Source organism: Branchiostoma floridae, chromosome 14 (assembly GCF_000003815.2).
Source record: "Branchiostoma floridae strain S238N-H82 chromosome 14, Bfl_VNyyK, whole genome shotgun sequence".
In the NCBI taxonomy this organism is placed as follows: Eukaryota; Metazoa; Chordata; class Leptocardii; order Amphioxiformes; family Branchiostomatidae; genus Branchiostoma; species Branchiostoma floridae.
In genome coordinates, this window is record NC_049992.1 from 3786924 (window position 1) to 3809254 (window position 22331).

Sequence of the window (22331 nt, forward strand, 5' to 3'; positions counted from 1 at the left end):
GAAGCTTTATAACGGTGTTTATTGTAGCTGCGATGGTTACCGCACCTGCCTTTCCTGGAGATTGCGAGCTGCTGAGAAATTGCGGGTCATACCTGTCTTTCCGGAAAATTGGGGGCCGTAGCTGTCTTTCTGAATTAATTACGGGCCTTACTGTCTTTCTGAAAAATGAATGGCCGTAGCTGTCTTTCCAGGAAATTTTGAGTCATTTTTGACGTTGTGAAAAATTGGGGGCCGTACATTATTTTCCGGAAAATTTCTTGCCGTAGCTGTCTTTCCGGAAAATTGCATTTTTCGGGAAATTGCGGGCCGTATCTATCCTTCCGGAAAATTGCCTGCCCTCTCTGTCTTGTCGGAAAATCTCAAGCCATACCTGTTTTCCGAAAAATAGCGGGCTACCGCGGCCATCTTTCCGGAGAATCACAGGCTGTAGTGACGGAAAAATCGCCGACTATACGCGAAACAACTGACTTGAGTGAAGTATCTTTTTGTTCATCTTCAAAAGTTTCAAGTTCCTATTTCTATATCCGTTACAAAGGGCGTTCTGAACCCTAATGGAAACTACCATTAACCGGACTTACTTAACGGCAAAATAACCTGACCGATCTTACTTATATAACACTATACGACAGTAAGTATTGGTCTATTAAACCTGATACAACATAACAATAATTACCTTACCAGCCCGACTCTGGGATTACACTATCAAGTATCTTCACATAGCAATAAATCAACTTCAAAGTAAAACTGATACAGGATACCTCCATAACATTGACTCTGATATGCATGTATGTGCTGACGCCGTCGTCAACGTTTTAACGTTCCAATTTCATAGCCGTGCCGAACTTTAATTATCGTAAAAATCATTGGAAGAAAGATTTTATCTTGTCTATAAGCCTCCTCCCTATAAACCCCTGAGTACTGTGCACTTAATCTTTCTGGTCTTAAAAACTTTTACAGTGCTATTCTAAGTGTAGACCCGGAAACTCCCGTAAATTGTGTAAAATTTATTGTAGGCTGCGATAAGCAATTAAATGCTCTTCTACTGCCGGAGCTGTGAGAGAGATGAAACGGACAAATTAATTTTCCTATTCATTAGTGGCCATCAGGGCTTTCGGTATGCCCCTTTACTTATATTGAATGAAGACCTTTGCTGTACAATTTTGCCCAACCGGGCTAAGTACAGGTCACAACAAGTCAGGATATATACATACATAAAAGTGTCACAAATCTAGTCTAACACAAAAGTTCGGCTTCTTCTCGCTTCTTGGTAATAGTGAAAATGTAGGACTGTATGGGTTTCGCTATTGTCGGTTTGTCAAAACGCATGAGAAATATAAACTTGTCAGTGCTACTCATGTGTCTAGAATGAGGGAATCTACTTTCTATATAACTAAATAGAGTATAAACGATGGGCTATGTTTACTTCCAATCCACATGAAACCTTGACCCTCATTCAAGGATATTCTGGAGGATTTGGTCCATGGCAATACATTAGGCACATGAATCCACCGCCACGCATTCACGACTTTGCTCCCTACCGGTCCCTAACCTAGTTCAGTATTTGTTTGGGTAACGCCTGCAATCCATCTATTCTGGCTGAAATCCACCCTATTCTCGCTTCAGTTCCCTTCTCTCAATGCATCCAAGCAGAATGTGACCTTTCTGACTCTTATTTTTCAAAATTAATAGTCAGCCGGTGCAGCTAGCTTTCAAAGCATTGTAGGCAATATCGGCGACCGACTCCCAACATCAGATAACCTTTCTTACAACTAACTCCCAACCATGGTTTGGAGAAGGTCGGGGTTATATGTGTAACAGAGGCTTAAGATAAAATCTGTGACATTCTTATAACTTCTGACAACATTTCATCGATTTTTAGGAGGCAAAATGTCACTCAGCGCGAGGTGTCGGCAGCGGAAAATATCACCATGTGCGGGTCGCATTCATCAGAAGATAATTTCAGAGAAACGCGGCACTTAGAGAAGGGCAGCACAGGATAGCCTCTTTCACCGGCTTCTCTGTGGGCCTTTCAGCCAGGAAGGTTCTGATGACGGGTTGAAAATCGCGAAGTTTTATTTGCAAGTTCTTGCCCGAGGGCTAGTTGTAACATGGACCATACAGAATATATAGTAAATATACGGAAAATAAAAGACTTTGGAATAGATACCAATGGTGACAACTTGACAAGTGCCATAGGAAACCAGTGACTAATCTAGTAATAATATGGACTGCTGAGAGCTACTATCTAAGCATTTTGGGGTTGACTTCTTTTCTGAAAGCAGTGGAAGACGAAGTGTCTCACTTTTCCTATAATGACATATTCCAATGCCCACAGAGAGGCCGGTGAAGGAGGCTGTTGCTAAGCACAGAAAGCGTTTCTCCTGAGAGCGCCAGACTTAATCACTGCAGCTCGCGTCGGGAATAACAACACCAGACGACAGATGGGCGCGGTGGCATCAGCAGCGGAGGTTAATTTGATTCTTAGTAAAGCTTTCGTCACGCTCGGTCGAACTATTAATTACAGGCCTTGCCCTTGAATGCAAGCGTTTTAGGTTATAGCAAAGTAATGATGTTTATTCATTAACATTACGGAACAGAGTGGCATCGTCGTGGCGTCGTGTGTGGCGCCACTGGTAGAGCGTTCGGGTCAGAACCTAGAGGTCCCGAGTTCGATACTCGCCGTGCCCTCGACGTTGTACCCTTGGGAAAGGCACTTTACACAACTTTCCTCACTTCACCCAGGTGTAAAAATGGGTACATGACTTCGGTCGGGGAGGTGAAAGGAAAGACTACCTTTACCTTCGATTCTGTCTGTACTATGTATGTGGTAATGTTAATATAACTTACTAACTTGAGTGCAGTGCCACATTGTCCTCGTCTGTCCGAAAGCAAATTAGAGAAAGATATGGTGGCATCCCACACAGTGGATCCCATCGGGGCACTGATTGGTCTGCCTAGTACATATCATTTTACATTACACTCACTTGCGTCTACAATTTCCACTGTTGTCTTTAGAATTCGAAGTCAGAAGTCAGGGAAAACCAGCGTAGTTTAAATAAAAACGTACAATTATTTTGGTGAAGTCAGTGTTTTTTAAATAGCTTTGGACAACTCTCGGCCATCAAAATATACTTTCAGCAGCACTGCAGCAGCCTGAAGAAGTTAAAAGCACAGAAATTACTGTCCGAACCCCGTATCTTAAGTGGTCAATTTCGAAACCACATCATGAATCGGGATGTAAAAACCTTCCCACAATCACTTTTTTCGATCGACTTGAAACCGCACCACTCGCTCTCTCCCAATGGAGCCATGGTTATGATGCTGGTCAGGCGTTTAATTTAAAGGTAGTGAGTTATTAGAGTAAAGCACTTAAGGCCAGAGCCCCCAATCAGACCACTCTGGCACGTGCTGACGAGATGTTTTACTTGTGCGTCCCGAGCACTTATGACTCGAAACCGCAGCGAGACCGCACCGGTCGCTCTCTCCCAATGGAAAGAAGGTGGTCAGGCGTTTAATTCAAAGTTGCTAAGTTATTAGAGTAAAGCACTTAAGGCCGGAGCTCCAATCAGACCACTCCGGCACGTGCTGACGAGATGTTTTACTTGTGCGTCCCGAACACTTATGAGTCGAAACCGCAGCGAGGCCGCAGCAGTCGCTCTCCCCCAATGGAAAGAAGGTGGTCAGGCGTTTAATTCAAAGTTGCTGAGTTATTAGAGTAAAGCACTTAGGGCCGGAGCTCCAATCAGACCACTCCGGCACGTGCTGACGAGATGTTTTACTTGCGCGTCCCGAGCACTTATCGTCCAGAGTACACAATTAGCGATACACATCGGGCCGGAGTTCCAACTCGCTTAACACTCATTCTGCCTGCGTTCTGGCCACTCGCCAACTCGTTTACTGGTAATCAGGAAAAATGTGTGCGAGACCACAACTCTCCTCTACGGGACAGTAGAAGCACCAGTGCTGGTGATTACTATCGCACGATTCTTAAACCAGACTTAGACAGTTCGGTATAATTGATTTGCAGTTTCCATCTACAACTCCATCTATATTGGAATTTTTCAGGGGATCGGGGGGTGTTGTCTGGCAGTTCAGGAAAAATGTGTGATAAACCACAACTCTCTTCTTCGGGACAGACAGTGGAAGCACTGGAGATGACTATCGCACGGTTCTTAAACCAGACTAAGAAAGTTAGCTACCAGTATGATGAATTTGCAATTTCCATCTGCAACTTCATCTATATTGGAATTTATCATGGGATTTGAGGGTGTGGGGCTACTTGCATGTAGTCTGGCAGACCGGATGCAATGTCGAAAATGTTACAATTTGTGAAGGTGACTTACAACATTGCTGTCCCGGACATTCACCAGTTGGGTATAATAGATTTACAATTTCCATCTGCAACCAAATCTATGTTGGAAATTTGTCAGGGGATTGGGGAGAGGGTCTGCTGTCTGGTAGATCAGATGCAATGTGGGAAGTGTGTCAATTTTCAAAGGTGACTTACAGCATTGCTGTCTCCGGCATTGCGTTTGAGTTGTTGACCTTACAAGACTCACAAACTTAGAAATCACTGGAATAGAGTAGAGTCTCGGGAGGAAATCCCATTGCGGAAAGATAGGATTTCAGACTTGGCCGCTCTTCAAACTTCTGTCATACCTGGTCTGTGTTGGACTTTGGGGAAGGGACTGTCAATGATGATGATGATAATTATGACTGTTGTCTTGAAGATCGGATGCAATGTCGAAAGTGTGGCAAGTTTTGCAAAGGTGACTTACAGCATTGCTGTCCCCGGCATTATGTTTGAGTTGTTGACCTTGCAGGACTCACAAAGTTAGAAATTTGTGGAATAGAGTAGAGTCTCGGGAGGAAATCCCATTGGGGAAATATAGGATTTCAGACTTGGCCGCTCTTCAACCTTCTGTCATACCTGGTCTGTGTTGGTTGACCAGAAACCTTTGGTTGTACGTGGCTGGATGACTCTTCATGTGCCTGTCCACTTTACTTTAAGCAATCTAGCTAGTCTAAGTAAGCATTTTCTAAGGCCTGCGTCAGTTTAACAAACCGGGGCCTGGCCGGTTAGTTTCAGGGAACAAAAAGTACGATATAAAATACAGCAAAAACACAAAAAATTTGTACATGGTACAATTGTAAGGCAACAGTAATAAGTCAATTAATACAGTGATACTCGTCTAAGGTCTATAACTACATACATGTGTAGTATAGGAATGTGAACATAAATGGCGTATTGGCATAGTGTAATATGCAAGTTAAACAAGTCGGTCTGTTACTGTACAATAGATTCTCTCTTTTTAAGAGCATTACATATGTATGATGAGGCCTGACGGTGTTAGTGTTCCCTCTACTCACATGCTAGCATAACGCCGGTATTATGTCTTAGAACGGTAGACTTGTGTCTGAACTGGATCTGGATATTTCAATTCAATTTTTCTATAGTATCCTTTTGTTAAGATTGCGACAAAAATGAAAGGAACAGTAAAGAAATGGGATTTGTTAACATTTACGCATTTATGAGTGAAATTGTCCACCAAGCGGTATGTCCAAATTAGAAGTGGCCAGGCATATCTGAATTTTGTAATTATAGTCTGTCAATGACGGAATTGTAGCAAATTCATTATACAAACTATCAAACCAACGTCAACCCACCAGCATCGCATTCAGATCTAATCATTAATTCAACATTCGTACAAACTCCGCGTCCTTTGCGACGCTAATGGTGGCATATGTGGCTTTGCTCCTAATCCCTAATGGATATGTGTGAATGAAATGAATAAATAGATTAATGTCTGCGGTGTCACGTTCCTCACTCCGGAGAAGTGTCGTTTCCACCCGGAGTACAGAACCAGAAAGAGTTGCTCACATCTCTGATCAATTATTTATCAGGGTTCGCTGGGGCGCATTTGAAGGGCAAACAATTTACCTCCCCTGCTCCCGGCGTAATTATTGTTTTTATTGGAAAGAAACCCCGGCGCACACTCGATATCAAATCCCATATTCCCCAACGGGCACGAGTTACTGCCATTGCCAAACAGGGTCTTCTCCAGTCGATATAAGCAATGATTGCAGAAACTAGGAACACATTCTGTACTGGTCAAACAATGACCCACACCCAGAACGGCTCGGAGATAAAACAGTTAAAGCTTCGATCAGCGCTGATAGACGAGAGCTAAGTGACACACGGAGCGAGATTATTCATGCACCCCCCATTGCAACCATCGTAAGTTATTGATGTCCATTCACAGAAAACTACCCCGAGCTGCCGGGATTTCTTAAGCGAGCTGCGGCAGCGGGGATTGTCGCAATTTGGGGTGCGGAATCACCGTTTCACGGACACGGTCGCTAATAACGCCAGTCAGGAACACGGCGATACGGGCTTACAGAATTACTTCCGCTACGGTTAAAGTAAAGGCGCCATTAAATTCACATAGCCTATTCCTAACGTGTGTAAAGGTACCTGAACCTGAACACATTAACCTGGCCTTCACAGTTTTATGCACAGCGTTAAGTTGAATAGGATTTTTTCAAAGAAAGTTTCCCGTCAAAGCAAAGAAAGAACATTCATTCATTCAACCATGTCGGTACGAGCATCGTCTTTTTTGCATGGTTTGAACAGAATGATGTATTGAACGATGTTCTGAACTCTCACCATGAAGGTGGGCTCCACTTTTATGGTGATAGTTATAGATCAAAGGGAAAGAAGAAAATAAACAAAGATGAAAACATTTCTGCATCCTGTTAAAGGTATTTCCTTACTTGGAATTGTTCAAGAATACTTCACACAAAACAATCTAACGATTTCATTTCTATAATGCTACAGAAGTCTTTTAAAGTAAAGGATGCAAACATGAAACTGATCTTCCAACCATACCGGTATGGTATCGGCTTTGTTGGAGTAGTTTTCGACAGGATGAAATGTATGATGTTCCCTCTTCTTCAAGGCTAAGAGACAGATCTTAAAAGTAAAGAAGAAAAATGAAATGTGTTCCTCCCATCCATATCGTTAAGCGTCTCTCCTTACTGGTAATTGGAATCGTTTGAAAGAAAGAATAAATCAGAAACGAAAGGAACATACGATTTCCTTACTTGTCTGTTACTGAGCTTTCCGCTTCTATTTGACTAAGTTACAGATACTACGGAATAGCGAAAAAGGGAATAAAGATTAAGCTTTTACTCCCACGATGTTGCTAAGAGTGTTCCCTTACCTAAAAGTATTCGAGAAAGAATAAGACGTGTTACTCAATGAAAGGTACAATTTTCTGAAATGAAAAGGTTTTCCTCATCTATAAAGTACAGATATTAAGGAGTCATTAAAAGAAGAATAAACAAAAACTATTTTCCAACCATGTCGTTAAGAGTGTTCTCTTACATTAAGCAAGAATAACACGTAAATGAAAGGTACAACATTCTGAAATTGATTTTCCTCATCTATAAAGTATCAAGGAAACTTATAAGAATAATAAACATTAAACTTTTTCCCAACCATGTCGCTGAATAAGAGTGTCCCCTTACTTTAAGCAAGAATAAGACGTCCACGAAAGGAAAAACGATTTTCCGAAATGAATAATTTGTCAGCTTCTACATCATAAAGGAGAAATCGATGTGAAGCGGCGCGCGTGGCGTGCGGATGTTATACGATAGCCAGTAAAGCTGCCACAGAAGTTATTTGTACGGGAAGGATCGAATCACTCTTTAGTGCGCGGCCAGATTGAAGCTAGCAGAGAGAGATGAACACTTATGAAGCCGCCATATGTATCCTTTATTCCTCCAATTCTGCTTCTATGAATATAGAGAGCGGCCATACACCCACAATCGCTTCGCATCGCGGGTTATGTGCAGCATGTCTGAACTTGACTGAAGAGGATTTGGCCCCCAAGATGGGATTCTCGAAATGTCGCGGTCTTCGAAATAGGTTTTCTGACCTCTTCGTTAACAGAATCCGGCTCGGTTGATCCGACATAGAAATTCAATTACTTCGTAAGATGCGACAAACCTTAAACTGCACACATGGAAAATACATAAAATGATGCCTGGGTGCTGGAAACGAGGGAAATACTGTTCAAGGAATTTAGGAATGCCGTCTCATATTTGATATTGATTTTGTAATAAGGTCAAGATGTCATTATTTACTACCTGCAGAATTCGAGGTGACACTAACGGAGTCTATTCTCTACTGAATCAAAGTTGAAAGGTAATTTCTAGCGCACAACTGGGCCTTGCACAAATATTTGGCTGTCTAACTTCAAGAAATGAGTAAACCATCGTTTTTGTGATATCAGGACGTTTATGGCGTTCCCCGTAAAGGGGTGGTTGGAAGACCCTATTATAAATGACCTCTTTCACTCCTCTTGCACAAAATGGCTTGAGTCTATACTATAACAGCCAAGATTGTGGTGAATAACACATTGGTATGTTTTGTAACAGTAACGAACAAAGTTAACTCTGACAAGGCTAGCTGGATGTCAGCGAGTTAATGGTAATGGCGTCCCCCGTTATGCTCTCTTTCTCTCCACTTCCCAAATAATGTTTGAGTCTATATTTTGGTTAGATTCTGGTGAATAACACATTTCATGTTTTGGAGCGAACTCTGACTAGACTTGCTGGATATTGCTTCTCTGATGTCAGCGAGTTTATAGCGTCCCCCGTAAGACTTGCCAAATAAGTTTTGAATCTATATTTTGCTAAATGCTGGTAAATAACGCATTGGTATGTTTTAGAGCAAACTCTGACCAGACTTGCTGGATATTGCTTCTATGATATCAGCGAGTTTATCACTTTATGGCGCCCCCCGTAAGACTTGCCAAATAATGTTTGAGTACTAGGATATTTTTTGCTAAATTCTGGTGAATAAAACATTAGTATGTTTTAGGGCAAACTCTAATCAGACTTGCTGTATACTGCGTCTGTGATTTTAGCGAGTTTATGCATGGTGTCCCCGTCAGACTTGCTAAATATTTTTTGAGTCTACGCCATTGGTATGTTTTGGAGCAAACTCTGATCAGACTTGCTGTATATTACATCTGTGATTTTAGCGAGTTTATGGTGTCCCCCGTCAGACTTGCTAAATAAGTTTTGAGTCTATGTCATTAGTATGTTTTGGAGCAAACTCTGATCAGACTTGCTGGGTATTGCACGGAGTGCTGCACGACCATGGTTCATGGTTAGGTCTCGGTTTAACGATTTTCGGCTCTGGTCACGATTCGCCCTAATTGGTTTCAGTGACCTGCCTCAGAGGTGGGTCGGTGGCCTACACTAATCGCATGCAGGTATTAATCAGTAAGGGGCTGAACACTTCGTATTCAATTGTGTTTGCATCATGGGTTTTTTTCACCCTCTTTAACGATCCCGTCAGCGTGCTAATTCTCATATCGTTATGATATCGTAATTTTACATTTTGTCAGTGTTTTAACATTTGCATAGTTCGATTCCATACCCATTTTTTACCAGTGGTCTAAGAGTTACTGGTTCTAGTCCCCACCTGATATCTTAATTTTACAAGGGATGAACTTTATTGCTCGACATTTGTACATGGTACAAAGTATGGCAACGACTGTTACACAAAATAGATGTTTTGTCAGTGTTTAACCATTCCCAGATCTAGTCCCCGCCAGCGTTGCGTGTCTGTAAGTGTTTTAGGTTGAACCACCTCTGCTGCCGATGTAAAGTTACGCACCGTCCATTTCCCTTCAACATGAAGCCGTCCCACTCTCCGTGATGAATTGGCTTTTCACTTCATTAACTCAGTGTCTGTCGGACCGGGTAAATCTTTCAACTTGTCATAATCCCAGCCTGAACATGACGCTGTCCAGACCACCGTATCAGAAAGCATGGTTCTAAAAGGACTAAGGAGAACCCCTCGTAAGGAGAATACCCCCATAAAGTACCATATTAGGCAGCGCTGTTAGGGGGTAAGGAGAAATGCCCCCTAAACTTCTATGTTAGACAGTCTTCTTGACGACTAAGAGGAAAGATTTCCCTGAATCCCGTGAGGGAGAAATTTTTCGGCCGCCTATTTTTGTGTGTGCGGTGGCATGGCACTGTAAACCTCCTGGCAGAGATACGTCCTGGTTTCCATATTAGGCAGCCTGTTCGGGGAAAGGGTAAGTAGAAACCCTTGTAAGGGGTTAAGTGTAGGACCCCCCTGTAACCCCTGTAGCAGAAATGCCCTCCTACTGATGAGTACGAGGGACACCCTTGAGAGAGGGGGGTACGTAACCCCTCCACGTACCCCCCTCCCCTGAGTGAAAAGTGCGTGTGGAGCCGTTGAGACAGGGGGGGTAAGTAGAACCCCCTTAGGGAATGCCCCCTCTGACTGATGAGTTCTTGCGGCGCCTTTGACGCTAAATGCGTATCACGTTGTCGGCTGATGACCGACATGACTCCCATTAACGACTGCACGAGCGAAGGAATTGCACGGTTTGTAATTTCAATTGCCGACAACTGCTTGTAGAAACGATTACCTGCAAATTGGCGGGGGTTCACGACGAGAAAATAATGCCGACACACGCCGAGATGGCAGGTTATTAGAGCTAAATTCCCTCTGCTTTAAGTTGTTCTGTAAGTGAAGTGGATTTTAAGGCGCCCGAGTCACGCTATGGGGGACTTTAAAACGTTAGGTGTCTGTTGTACTTCAGCTTAACTGTAGGTACTTGTCTCTCGTCATATAGAGCCGGCTGCAAGGCTGAAAACGTTATTATCGATTGAGTTTGTTCTTCTCCTCCCGGGATTGTGCCGTGAGGGCCGCTGTCTGAGCACGGCGAACCTCAGGCAGGGAGCTGATCTTTTATTTATACCTGGGGAGAAGCCGCCCATTCGCGTGGATCAGCACACAGCATTGTTTGGACATCCACACCGCAAATACGGCGTGATGAAGTATTTATGTTCAAGCCTCCAGATTTGCACCGCTTTAAACAAAAGCCGAGACAAAAAGTCCCTCGGACCAATACTCCTGTCACGGCAATCCCCGATACTAATGATTTTCTGTAGACGCTGAGAATTTCAACTACCTACTCAGCAATTTCTGCTGGGACGTCCTCAACACCCGGTCTGGTGATGCTCTTTTCTAAAGCACGTCAGAGTCGTTTCCTTTTGCAATATCGGCGGATGTAACAAACACAGGCCCTGAGTGAGGAATACATCTTGATACAGTACCTACCTTTATCCGAATCAGATGAAATATGAAATGTTGCACGTACCTTGCGTGAGAGCCAGTAGACACACTGCCCATAGCTCGCCGGGACGCCACATTTCCAGGGACACAGATTGCTCGCACACGCTCTCCCGAAGACTGGCAGCGGCTCTGTGGTGTTGAAATCCCGCCCACAGCGTCACCGTGTTCTATCCGCTAGTCAGTCTGGTGCCAATTGTCGGAGGACCGACGCTTGGTACCTGAGGGACGGAGTTAGACGTCAGGACCCTCTCACTGCGTGTATAACTCCTGACACCGCGATTACACCGGGCGGTCAGATGGGGTGATAATGAGGACGATGAAATAGAGGACTGACAGTTGATCAATCGATCAGTCAATTAATCAATCAATCAGGGCACCGAAAGTTGTCCGTCTGTCGCAAGAGGCCGGAGGGACCGGCCAGGAGGCGGAGAGGAAGCTGAGGTCGGTTTTATGGAAACCCCGTAAATCTGACCTAACCACCATAGAGCCCAGCGTCGTGTGGCGTTACCGAACGTTACCTGACGCTAGCTGCGGAGCGCGCACGTTCTTACGTATACCGTTACCTGACTCCGCCAAGCGCACGTCCCAAACGTTACGCGGCGTTACCTGGCGCACGTTCCAAGGTGTTGCTTGGTGTGTTAACGACGTAGGTCTCAACAGAAGGTGTCAGTTCAATCTCCGGGTATGGATTAAACAGAGCCACGAATCGGAAGCCTCGCCTTAGCCAGGGTGTCTCCTCCAAGATTCCTTCTCCCAGATCTAACGGACACTTAAGACGATCTCCGGCCACTTCCAGGCGTCGTGTGAAAGGCAGGAGGAAGTGGCTTCATCACTATAAACGCCTACCCCGCTTGTAATCCCGATAACCGTCCCACACACATCCGCGGGATTGCGCGCTCCGGGAACTAGTAAAGATTGCGCAGAGAAAACCGAAGATAATGACTTGGAGGGACGTTGAACTAGCTGCACTGAACGATCCTCCAAAGTGGCTTACTGTATAAAATTACCTTCATTTACCGTGCAGGGAGCACCGCAGGCCGGAAAACAGATCCTGCAAAGGTCCTGCATTCTAAGGAAGGGACATCAAATATATATGTTTGCTGTCCGCGAGAGCCTGTTATGTTGCCGTTCTGAAGAGTGCTTCAGGGCCGTTTGGGACCGTCAGACGTTCTTTGATTATCATTGAAGGATATGTCTGGGTCTGACACAAAGCGTAGCCGCGACCGGCAGTACGGTAATGCAGGCGGTATGGGATAAAATACAGTTTAAAGGGAATAAGGACGCGTCCTGGTCTATCTACTCTCGGGATTATTTACAGGTCTTAATCAACCCCCTGTCGGTTAAGGGCGCGTCCTTATCCATTGCCCCCGATTAAGGTCATGACCTTATCCATTTCCTGCCGTCCTAATACTTTGGTCACATTTCCGAACGGGCCCTTAGCTGTCTGCGGAAGCGAAAAACAAAACTTTATCTGAAGATATAAAAACATGTGTCCATAACTGATCTTTTGTTTTTATGTGTTTTGTGCGTTTTTTTTTTCGTATCATGCGTTTTGTTTCCGCAAACTGCCCGGCCGGGCCCGGGTTCGGAAATGAAACCCTGGCATAATCCATCACCTCTTGGGACATTACCTTATCTATGTCCTTGCCGAATCAAAAGCAGGTTCTAATCCGTCTTAAGGTATGATTACAATCTGTGACCTTGATGGGTCAAGTGCACGTTCTTATCCGTCACCTTGTAGGATTAAAGCCTGCTGGAATTGAGGGCATGTCCTTATCCATTTTATTGCCGGATTACGATCACGTCCTAATCACATTAAGGGTACATCTAATCCAACTCTTAGCGAGATTAAGGTTAAATCCCGATGCACTGCCACTTGGGATTTAGAGCATGACGTTATCAATCCCCTAGCTGGATTATCAACAGGTCCTAAAAGTGGGTTCACACGTGCGTATATATTCAACTCCGTATGAGGTCCGTAAGGAAGTCTTAGCCTCTACCAGGCTCCACTGGTTGCTGGAAAAATAGTAGAAATTATACAACTATAGACGTCATTCTCTTATTTGATTTCTTGTTCATTTTCATTATCTTTTGACTATGTTATTAAGTGTTCGCAGCCTTTCATGTGTGTCCTTAATTTTGTTTATCTGTAAGATGAAAAGACCTCGTTAAGCAGCGCTTGCTTCCTGTCTAATCCTCTTTAACCAAATGTGAATAAAAATAGAATAATAAAAAATAGACAGATGACATGCCGGTAGAGTTAGCTGGTCGCAAACCATACTCCTCGGTCAGCTAACTCCTCTGGCGTGTTATTTGTCTAAGTTTTTCCAATTTCTCCTATTTCTTAAGCGACCTGTAAAGCCTGGTAGAGGCTAAGAATTCCATACGGAACTCATACAGACTTGAATGTATACGCACGTGTGAACGTTAAAACCCGGCTTTATCCACTCCCTATGGGATTAAGGCTTAGGTCACATTTCCGAAGCGTGGTCCGGTCGGGATGTTTTAAGAAACGAAAAATTAAACTGTATACATAGAAATACGCGCAGATCATTCACGTGAATCTTATTTTGTCATTTTGTGTATCTTGATGTCTTTTATATCATTCCCCGGAAAGCTGCCCGGCTGGGCACCGGTTTGGAAATGTGACCTAAGCCTAAGTGTGCGTCTTTATCCATTGCGTTGTGATTATAGATTACATCCCACCCACTCCTGACTTTTTAATCACCGACCGCACGGACTTCGCCACACCGTGTCACCCGACATGCTGATAGAGTTTAATTTCCTGAGACCCTTCCGTTTTTACAGCGGCAAATATTAAGTTACGAAAAGCAGTCGAAAATGGCTCCATGTAAAGGTGTGCTCCCACCGCACTTGTGTCAAGCTTGCGTCACTGCGGGGTTCGTTCACTGCGTCACTGTTTTGTTATTTTCTCAGATGTTTTATAATTTAGATATTGCGTAATGTGTAAATATATGACTTAGAAGACGGCAAATACACAAAAAGAAAGAAAATTCATTCTTTATCTCTGAAATTCGTTCCAACGTTTCCAACCCTGCAGTGACGCAATCTTGACGCAAGTGCGGTGGGAGCACACCTTAAGCACACTAAGTAGCTAATGTCGAAGAACAGTCATTCTAATCGTTTGATCAAATGAATCCATTGCGTTTCGCCCCCTCATGTAGGCGTGTTAAACGTTTGATGTATCCGGGCCTTTGTAGTGGCACAGCGGAAAAATGATGAACCGTAAATGGACTAATGTTACCGCACAACTAATTACGATCAGTGTATAATTCTCGGAAAGATTTGATCCAGGCGCAGTTTCCAATAGTCGAAATGACACTAGAACATTTTCAAAGCACCCCTGACCAATGAGAAGCGATTGCCGCGTAATGAATCTGAGTGATTAGATCTATCAACCTCGTCACTTCTGTAGGTGAAACATTAACACAGCGTGTTCATTTCTAATTTGTAACTGTCTAGTCTGAGCAATAGCATTGAGGTATGGTTAAGTGTAATTATGCAATGATTACCGTATTCTGACTAACTTTCCCGTGTTGATGTAAATTGTGCACTGACGTATGTCGGTGCAAACGAGCTAATCCGCCCAGACAGGGTGTACTTACTGCGGCATGCGGAGAGCTTACAAATTACACAGGTAGCAACAATTGACTGCACAAACATGAACGTATGTTGTATGTATATCTGTTCATTTTATCTCTTAGCTGATATATGGTGGTACACAGTACAAATGAGCGAATCGAACCAGACTTTGCGAAAAACCTATAAATTACAGAGATGGCGAAATGTGATAATATGAAGATGGACGTACACTTTTTGTTTATCTGTGTGTGTCTCTCTACTGATGTATGTAATCCAGCTTTCCCGTCTAGATTCCCTACCTGAACTACGCCGTACTCTGCGCCTTCAAGCCTAACAGACCATGACTTGTGATTAGGTAATGATTAAGGCGAACTGTCTGTATATATATGCAGACTATGGATTTTATCTCCTTACTTATCTCTCCGCTACTAGAGCCTCTCTCTCTGTCTCTCTTTGTCTGTCTCTCTGTGTCTTTCTCTCTCTACGGCTATCTCTCTCTTTCTTTGTGTGTGTGTGTGTGTGTGTGTGTGTGTGTGTGTGTCTGTGTTTGTGTAAGTGTATGTGCAATATGGCCTCCCTCAATGTTATGGTAAATCCTTACGTAACGCTATTTTTACAAGCCGCACAAAACTGTGATTGCATAAAGATTAAGCCACCCTGTCTGTTTTATTTTTTTCCTGATGTTTGTGAGTACAAATGAGCTACTCAGTTGCGGCTCCCTTGTTAGCATGATTGGCTGCCGTGACTGGAATGTTTGAATCAGCCGGTGAATGGCCCTGAGGTCACCGCTAAGAGGAAGACCTTTGCGGTAATGAGTCCCCTCGAGAAGCTCTCCGGAACCCATTCATCCAAGATCCGCCATCTTTGTTCGTGTTGACCTTGAGATGTTCTGTTGTTTGACCTTGGCGTGTTGGCATGCACGAGGGAGCACGTTTTAAGGAGCAGGCTACAGAAACAGCTGTCCATTAGCCAGAGCTAATGCAACATTCGGGGTGATTACCAAGTATAACAGCTGTCTGACTAGTTTTGTGTGTTCTAATTAACCTTCGACCTTCATAAAAACACTCGTAAGGACATAACTGTAAATCTGTTCATCTCGCTGTCTGTAATAAAACCTGTAAAGTTTTGATAGTCCCATGATGATGGGTTTATTATCGTAACGTATCAGGTAAAACTACAGAGACAGTCGTTAAGATTAACTCTTAAGTAATGCAACATCAGGATCTCTCTAGGATGATAACAGTAAATATGCGGGAGTTACACAATTCTCTTAAATCATACAAATGATTATCTACGTATTTATGTGTTTGTTTATTCATTTATCTGTTTGTTTGTTTCGCTGTTAAGCACGCACGGTAGCTAGCATAATAATTTTTTCGTAAGTCGATAGTAAACTGAAATTTGACCTAAATTATATTGGACAGTCAGGGATTCCCAAAAGTCTTGGGGCTAGTACGAAGGTCTAGCCCTGCTGACACAGACAATACAAATGAAATTTGACATGGACAGGATAACGTACGATCAATAACAATATTCTAAGTACAGCATCGCAACAGCATGTTTTTACTAAGCTATACAGACGATTTATCAGATCAAGGTAATTTCACAAGGTAACATTTCACAAATCAGAGATAAAGGTCATCTGAGAGATAAAGTGTGATCATGTTGTTCACCTTTGACTCGAAGAAATAAAATGAAATAAAAACTCTTGATTGAAAAAGATTAAGTTCGAATGTTTGTTGGGGACAAAATATGCCTATAAAATAACGGAGAGATGTACTGCGATGTGCTCATATCGGTTACCTTTCACCCAATAAAATAAGAATACACTTCTTGATTGAAAAAAAATAAGTTCGAATGTTTGGAGGGGACAAAATACGTTCCCAAAATAACGGAAACTAAATAGAGAACATAAACTTCTCTACTGTGTCCGCCTCTGGCCCCGGAAAATTGCCTGCACACCCCGTGCCTTGATGGGTATATGGAGCCTGCGGTGATGGGGCTTGTGGTGATTGGATTATGTGGGTGGATGATGAACCAAAATAGCAAAGTTTGACTTTTGATCCTGCCGCATCTTGGGGGGATTAGTCCGTGTCTTCTTTTCTTTCCTCGAGGAAGAACAACGAGAAGAACGTAAGAAACATGATCTTGTTATTTTGTAACTTCTAAGGATGACGTATGCTCAGTTATCTTCAAGATCAAAGCTGGAAAAGGGATTTGGTTGGAAGCGAATATTGCATATTTTAAAAAAATGTTATGAATTGCCATATAGGTAGACATGCATTGCAGGTAACATTGAAACATGCCTGGTTAAAAGTATTGGGTGTAGTTTTTCTGAGAATTTCATCAATACTACTGAACCATGCGCTTACATTTCATCTTAACCCCATGCCATGGCTACTTAAATCATACAGCACTTCGTACCCCTTTCTGGGTGAATAATTGTCCCTTTTGATATAATAACGCCCCCCGCGTTTTCTCTATTCATTTTTAATGAAATACGCGCGTATCAGGTAAGCAATTTGACATATTAGCCGGCGCAATCAGCGTTTGTTTGTTATTATGGCAATGAATAATGTATAAATCCCGTCTCCCGAGACGAGCGGAATCAAACGTGAACGAGGAGAGCAAAGTGGTGGAATTAACAGCACATCCCGGGCGGGGCTCACAGGGAAATGGAATTAGTTTCTGGCACGCGATTTATGATCAGCAGACAGACGGGAGATTAGCGGGATAGGGAACCAGATTGGATCAGTTGCTATGGTAACATATGGGTGTTTGTGGGGGTTTAGGATCCAGGTTTGATCCGTTGTCATGGCAACAGATGGGAGTTGAGGGGTGATCAGGAACCAGATTTGATTTGTTGCCATGGGAACACATAGAGGTGTTGTATGTGTATGTCTCTGTGTGGAGGGGGGGGGGGGGGGGGATCAGGAACAAGAATTGACCAGTTGCTATGACAGCAGACATGCATTTTGTGGAGATCAGAAACCAGAATGGATCAGTTGCCATGGTAACAGATGGGAGTATTTGGGGAATATCAGTACTGAGAATGGACCAGTTGCCATGGTAACAGATGGGAGTAATTTTTATCACTTACCAGAATGGATCAGTTGCCTTGCCTGGCGACCACCTAACTTTCTGTCCTCACACATTTGTCTCTTTTATTTCCATACAGACTAACCTGCAGACTACCATTTGAGGTTGGTAAATCATACTTTGTCTTTCTCATCCTGCTCTCAATCTAGATTTCTCATGCACATGTATAACAATTTGGGCTGATGCAGATACAGTTAATCTTGTACTAGTGAGGACATTTTGGCCATCGTTATGCTGGTCCCATCAATTTTCCTAAACCTTAAGAATCCTGTTATGTCTACCTATTACCATTTCCCTCGAGTCTCTTTATTTTTTGGGGATTGACAGGGTTTAGACTACGATAAGACAACAGAAAGTACGCACCCTGCTGTGTAAGACAGACACTGGTTCTCCCTTCCAGTTTCGGGAACTGCCGCCTCTGGACGGTCAGACTGGCGACTGTACGGTAAGCATCCACCTAGCGGTAATACCTCACAATGCAGACAGAATTCTCCTCAGTCCCTGTGCTGGTAAGGATCATTGGGATTGGGCTGGTGTCGGTTTCTGTTCAGGCTGGGAATATTGTCACAGCAGGGAGGTGATAACAGAGTCATTTCTACTCTTGTCATGCTTCATAAACCACTCCAGACCCCACATGACCCCCAGGCCTAACCAGGGATGACTACATGAATACCTCACATGTCTGTTGGCTGAGCGGCTGGGATCTGACCTGAACCTGACTTATCATGGGGGTTTACATGGGGGGATCCTCGCAACTTTTAAGAACGAAATAGACCACTAAGGACCCCACATGACCCCCAGACCTAACCAGGGATGACTACATGAATTCCTCACGTGTCTGTGGGCTGAGCGGCTGGAACCCGACCTGAACCTGACTTATCATGGGGGTCTACATGGGGGGTTCCTCGCAACTCTTAATAACAAGATGGGGTCAGTAGCAAAGCTAGGGTGTGAATATCAAAAATCCTGGGCGCTCTGGTGTGACTTAGGGCAATCCTAGCCTGGTCGTGCCCCAAAGTGGCCCCGTGGCACATTCTGCGGCTGTTGGGATATTTTGGGGCACGGTCAAGCCCCTGAATTATGTTAACTCGTAGTTAAAATCAACCCTGGACCCGGCAACAAATAGACCCCGTAACCTATAGCCTAATCGTGAAAAGACTGAGAGTTACCATCGACGTCTCCGACAGTCCACCGGGACACATTTGCGGCTTAAGAGCGCGTTAGGCTTTCTTTACCGTTAAAATCTTTATGTGAATATGGTTACTTTATAACGAAACATTGTATAAAATGTAACGTCTGTGACCGATTCTAGCATCTAGAGTCTCTATCATCTTGGCAATTATTTTTTTACGGGAGGTCCTATATTTACGTTGCATGGATTATCTCACGTCAATATGCGAGTAAGATCTGACGCCCTCTAACTTAAGAAAATGAAATGTTCGACGCTATTTAGCCCGGCTATGGTCATGCCAAGGTCAAGTCCGACTCGTTCTATCCCGCCTCCGAACCAGACCTTATCTGACGGCTCCCTGCACGGCCTGTCAGGCCCTCTTCATCAGTTCAAACACTAGAATTGAACTTCTGTCGTTTTCCCGTTCGGTCCGAATGATTTCCTTTCTGTTGGCTGATTTTCTGCGCCCATGCGAACTGACGCGTCATGATGGATGATAGCTCCTTTTAATAACCTTTAACTTTGCTGACTCGGCAGGAATATGTATTTATTCGTGTTAGTTTGCGCTATTTTCTTAAGTTTGTAGCGCTGATTTTCTGCGCCCATGCAGACTGACGCGTCGCGATGGATGATGGCCTCTCTAAATAACCTTTAACTTCGCTGATTCGGCGGGAATACGTGTTTCAACGCGTTATATTTGCGTTATTATGCGTTATCCTGATTAGTTCATAGTGCTGATTTTCTGCGTCCATGCGGACTGGTCAACGCGCCATGATGGATAAGAGTATTTCCTAATAACCGATTTTGCTGACTGGGCAGAAATACGTGCACGTGGATTTAACATTCAACACGAAGCTGCCTTAAGATCCTACGAGCAGACTAAGTAGCTTTCCTGTCACAGGGAGCACATGGTTCATAAGCGTATTGTGTACTGGAAAACTGTTGGATAGCCATTGAATAGAAAACAGTGTCATTGGTCACTCTAGAATACATGAGACAGTGAGTGCGTTAAAACAACCCAATTCCTCACAAAGGATGTTTTTAAAAGCTATGAGACAAGAATGAATCAAATGTTTTCAAAGACAACGTGTCAAAGTTCAAGACAACATGTGCCAACAGGTGAGAAGTGTGTCTGTAACATGCGGGATCCAGCAGAACGTCCCTCCGCGTTAGATAGTCATTCCTTACGCACCAAAGAGGTTAAATCGATATGGGAAGATTGTGACCTTCTTCTAATTTGTCCCGTTTTCTGACAGTCGGACGTCTAGCAGGAGCCAGATCCAGTCAGGAGCTCTCGCGATTTCGCCCTGGAGACCTTTTGTTTCAAACTTTACTTCAGTTAAAAAATCGAACCATTGAAAGTCACTCAGATGTTTGGGTTTATGTTAACTGCATTTACAACTAACAGATCTCGAATGATTATATCTGTCTCCTTGCGAAAAACATTGCAGCTGTTATCACAAGCAAAGTTTAACATAGTTATCGCTGATTTCGACTAAGATACCTTTTTGAAATAAATCAATTGTGATGAATAGCTTCATGAAGTACTGCCTGTTTACGTTTGTCTTTCAAAATTTTAGATCATACCCATTATATTAGAAACGTAACCACAAAGAAGCTTGTTCCATAAAGATAGAGGACCAGTAGAACTCAGTGTCTTGGAGCCTGAATATTAGTCATTCCTGTCAGACCTGGGTTGACCCGGGGACAGCGGGACCTCCCGTACATCACGGTAAGTACCTGATGAACAGCCGCGCTGTGTCGGGCTGTACGTGACGAGTTGTACTGATGGTGTTATTACCGTCATCCTACATAACAACCCCAACCGTGAGGAGTTGTACTGATGTTTTCACTGCCACCAGTGTACATGACAAGCCCGAACATCTGTCTTCAAGACGATGGATTTGTTGTCCCAAGAAGCCCTGTTTATCTACAGTCTGATCTGCTGAACAGACAGCATGAATCGACCAAACTACACGTATACGGTGAATGGTCTGCTAGCCTATGGTTTATTAATTTTATCTTGTCATATTCATTTTCTGTGTAGTGCGGGAACTTTTAAGAACTCCCAGAAACAAGGCTGAATGGGCTGCTTGCCTACAGTGGCTAGCTGGTCAACTGTTCATTTGATGTCAATTGCAACATGTCTAGTTCTTAAACGTTTAATAAGAAGCCCGGGGTGCCGGTAACAACATCCAAAAAGCGCGAACCTGTATGGTAACATCCCTACGTTATCTGTAAATATCAGACAGTGGAGGGCTAGACTCGCTGGACAACGCTACAGAAGCCAAGAGGAACTGGTCAGCGACCTGATTCTGTCGTCACCAAGACTGTGATAGATCTACACGTGCTGTTAGACATCCACAAAATTAGGTGGCACTGCATGAAATATGGGATTTACCAAACGTATCCCGGGAATGTAAATACCTGGTAAATGTGACAGGTAAAATTTACCGTGATAGATCTACACGTGTTGTTAGAGCTCCACAAACCTATGTGGATAAACTTACCCTTGATGTCAGTGTCCATGTTAGGAACTTTACAAACATCATGAAAGACAGGGGGTCTTGGAGAAGTAGAGCAGAAAGTAGCCCGGGCAAGCAGGTGACAAGATGATGACAATGGGCAGTGGGCAAATCTTAGGACTTTCCTAGGAATTAAACAGTACCGCCCCATAAGTTCTGATAGGTAACCTTTTGAAACCGTTTCCGTCCACCAACTTTTACTCCTTGGTCAATCATCAGATGCTGCGAGGTGTTTGAGAGTTCAAGGCTGCAGCTAAGAATAGAAAAAAAGTGGCGGCGATGTTTATATTCTGCCCCGGAGGAACTACGTACAAATAATTACATCATCCTTTAAGATAACGTTGTCAGAAGCTGCGCGTTGCTTTTCTATGTTTTGCTCAATTGTTTTCTTGTTGGTTTGGTAGCTGTTTGGCTGGTTTGTAGATTTGTTTGTTTTTTGTTCGGTTGGTTGGTTGGCTGACAGGCTGGTTGGTACGCACACTCTGAACTGGATTCAGTTTCATCTTATACAAACCATGCTCCCTTTCCTAGGTTGGTCAAAATGTATGTAAAACATTTTTAAAAGAAGTACCTATTAAAATACGTTCTGAGCCCCCAGCAGTGTCTGCCCCTGTATAAGCCAGATAATGCACGTAATTGTAGCTATGGGACAGACAGCCATCGATCCGCGGAGTCCCATCCCCGCGGGTCAGTGTGTGCGGCTCTCCGCGGAGCATATCGATGTGGCGCCTGTAGAAGTCGCCGC

General features: G+C 43.6%; 1 protein-coding gene across 1 annotated transcript in view; it reads right to left on the reverse strand.

Annotated features, from left to right (window-relative positions):
* The window catches only part of LOC118430926 (hemicentin-2-like), a 30438-nt gene extending 8848 nt beyond the window's left edge, over positions 1-21590 (reverse strand). Inside the window, exon 1 of the mRNA XM_035841955.1 lies at positions 21572-21590. Within this exon, the coding sequence (XP_035697848.1) occupies positions 21572-21590 (19 nt within the window). The remainder of the gene's footprint in view (positions 1-21571) is intronic.
* Between the last annotated feature and the right edge of the window lie 741 nt (positions 21591-22331).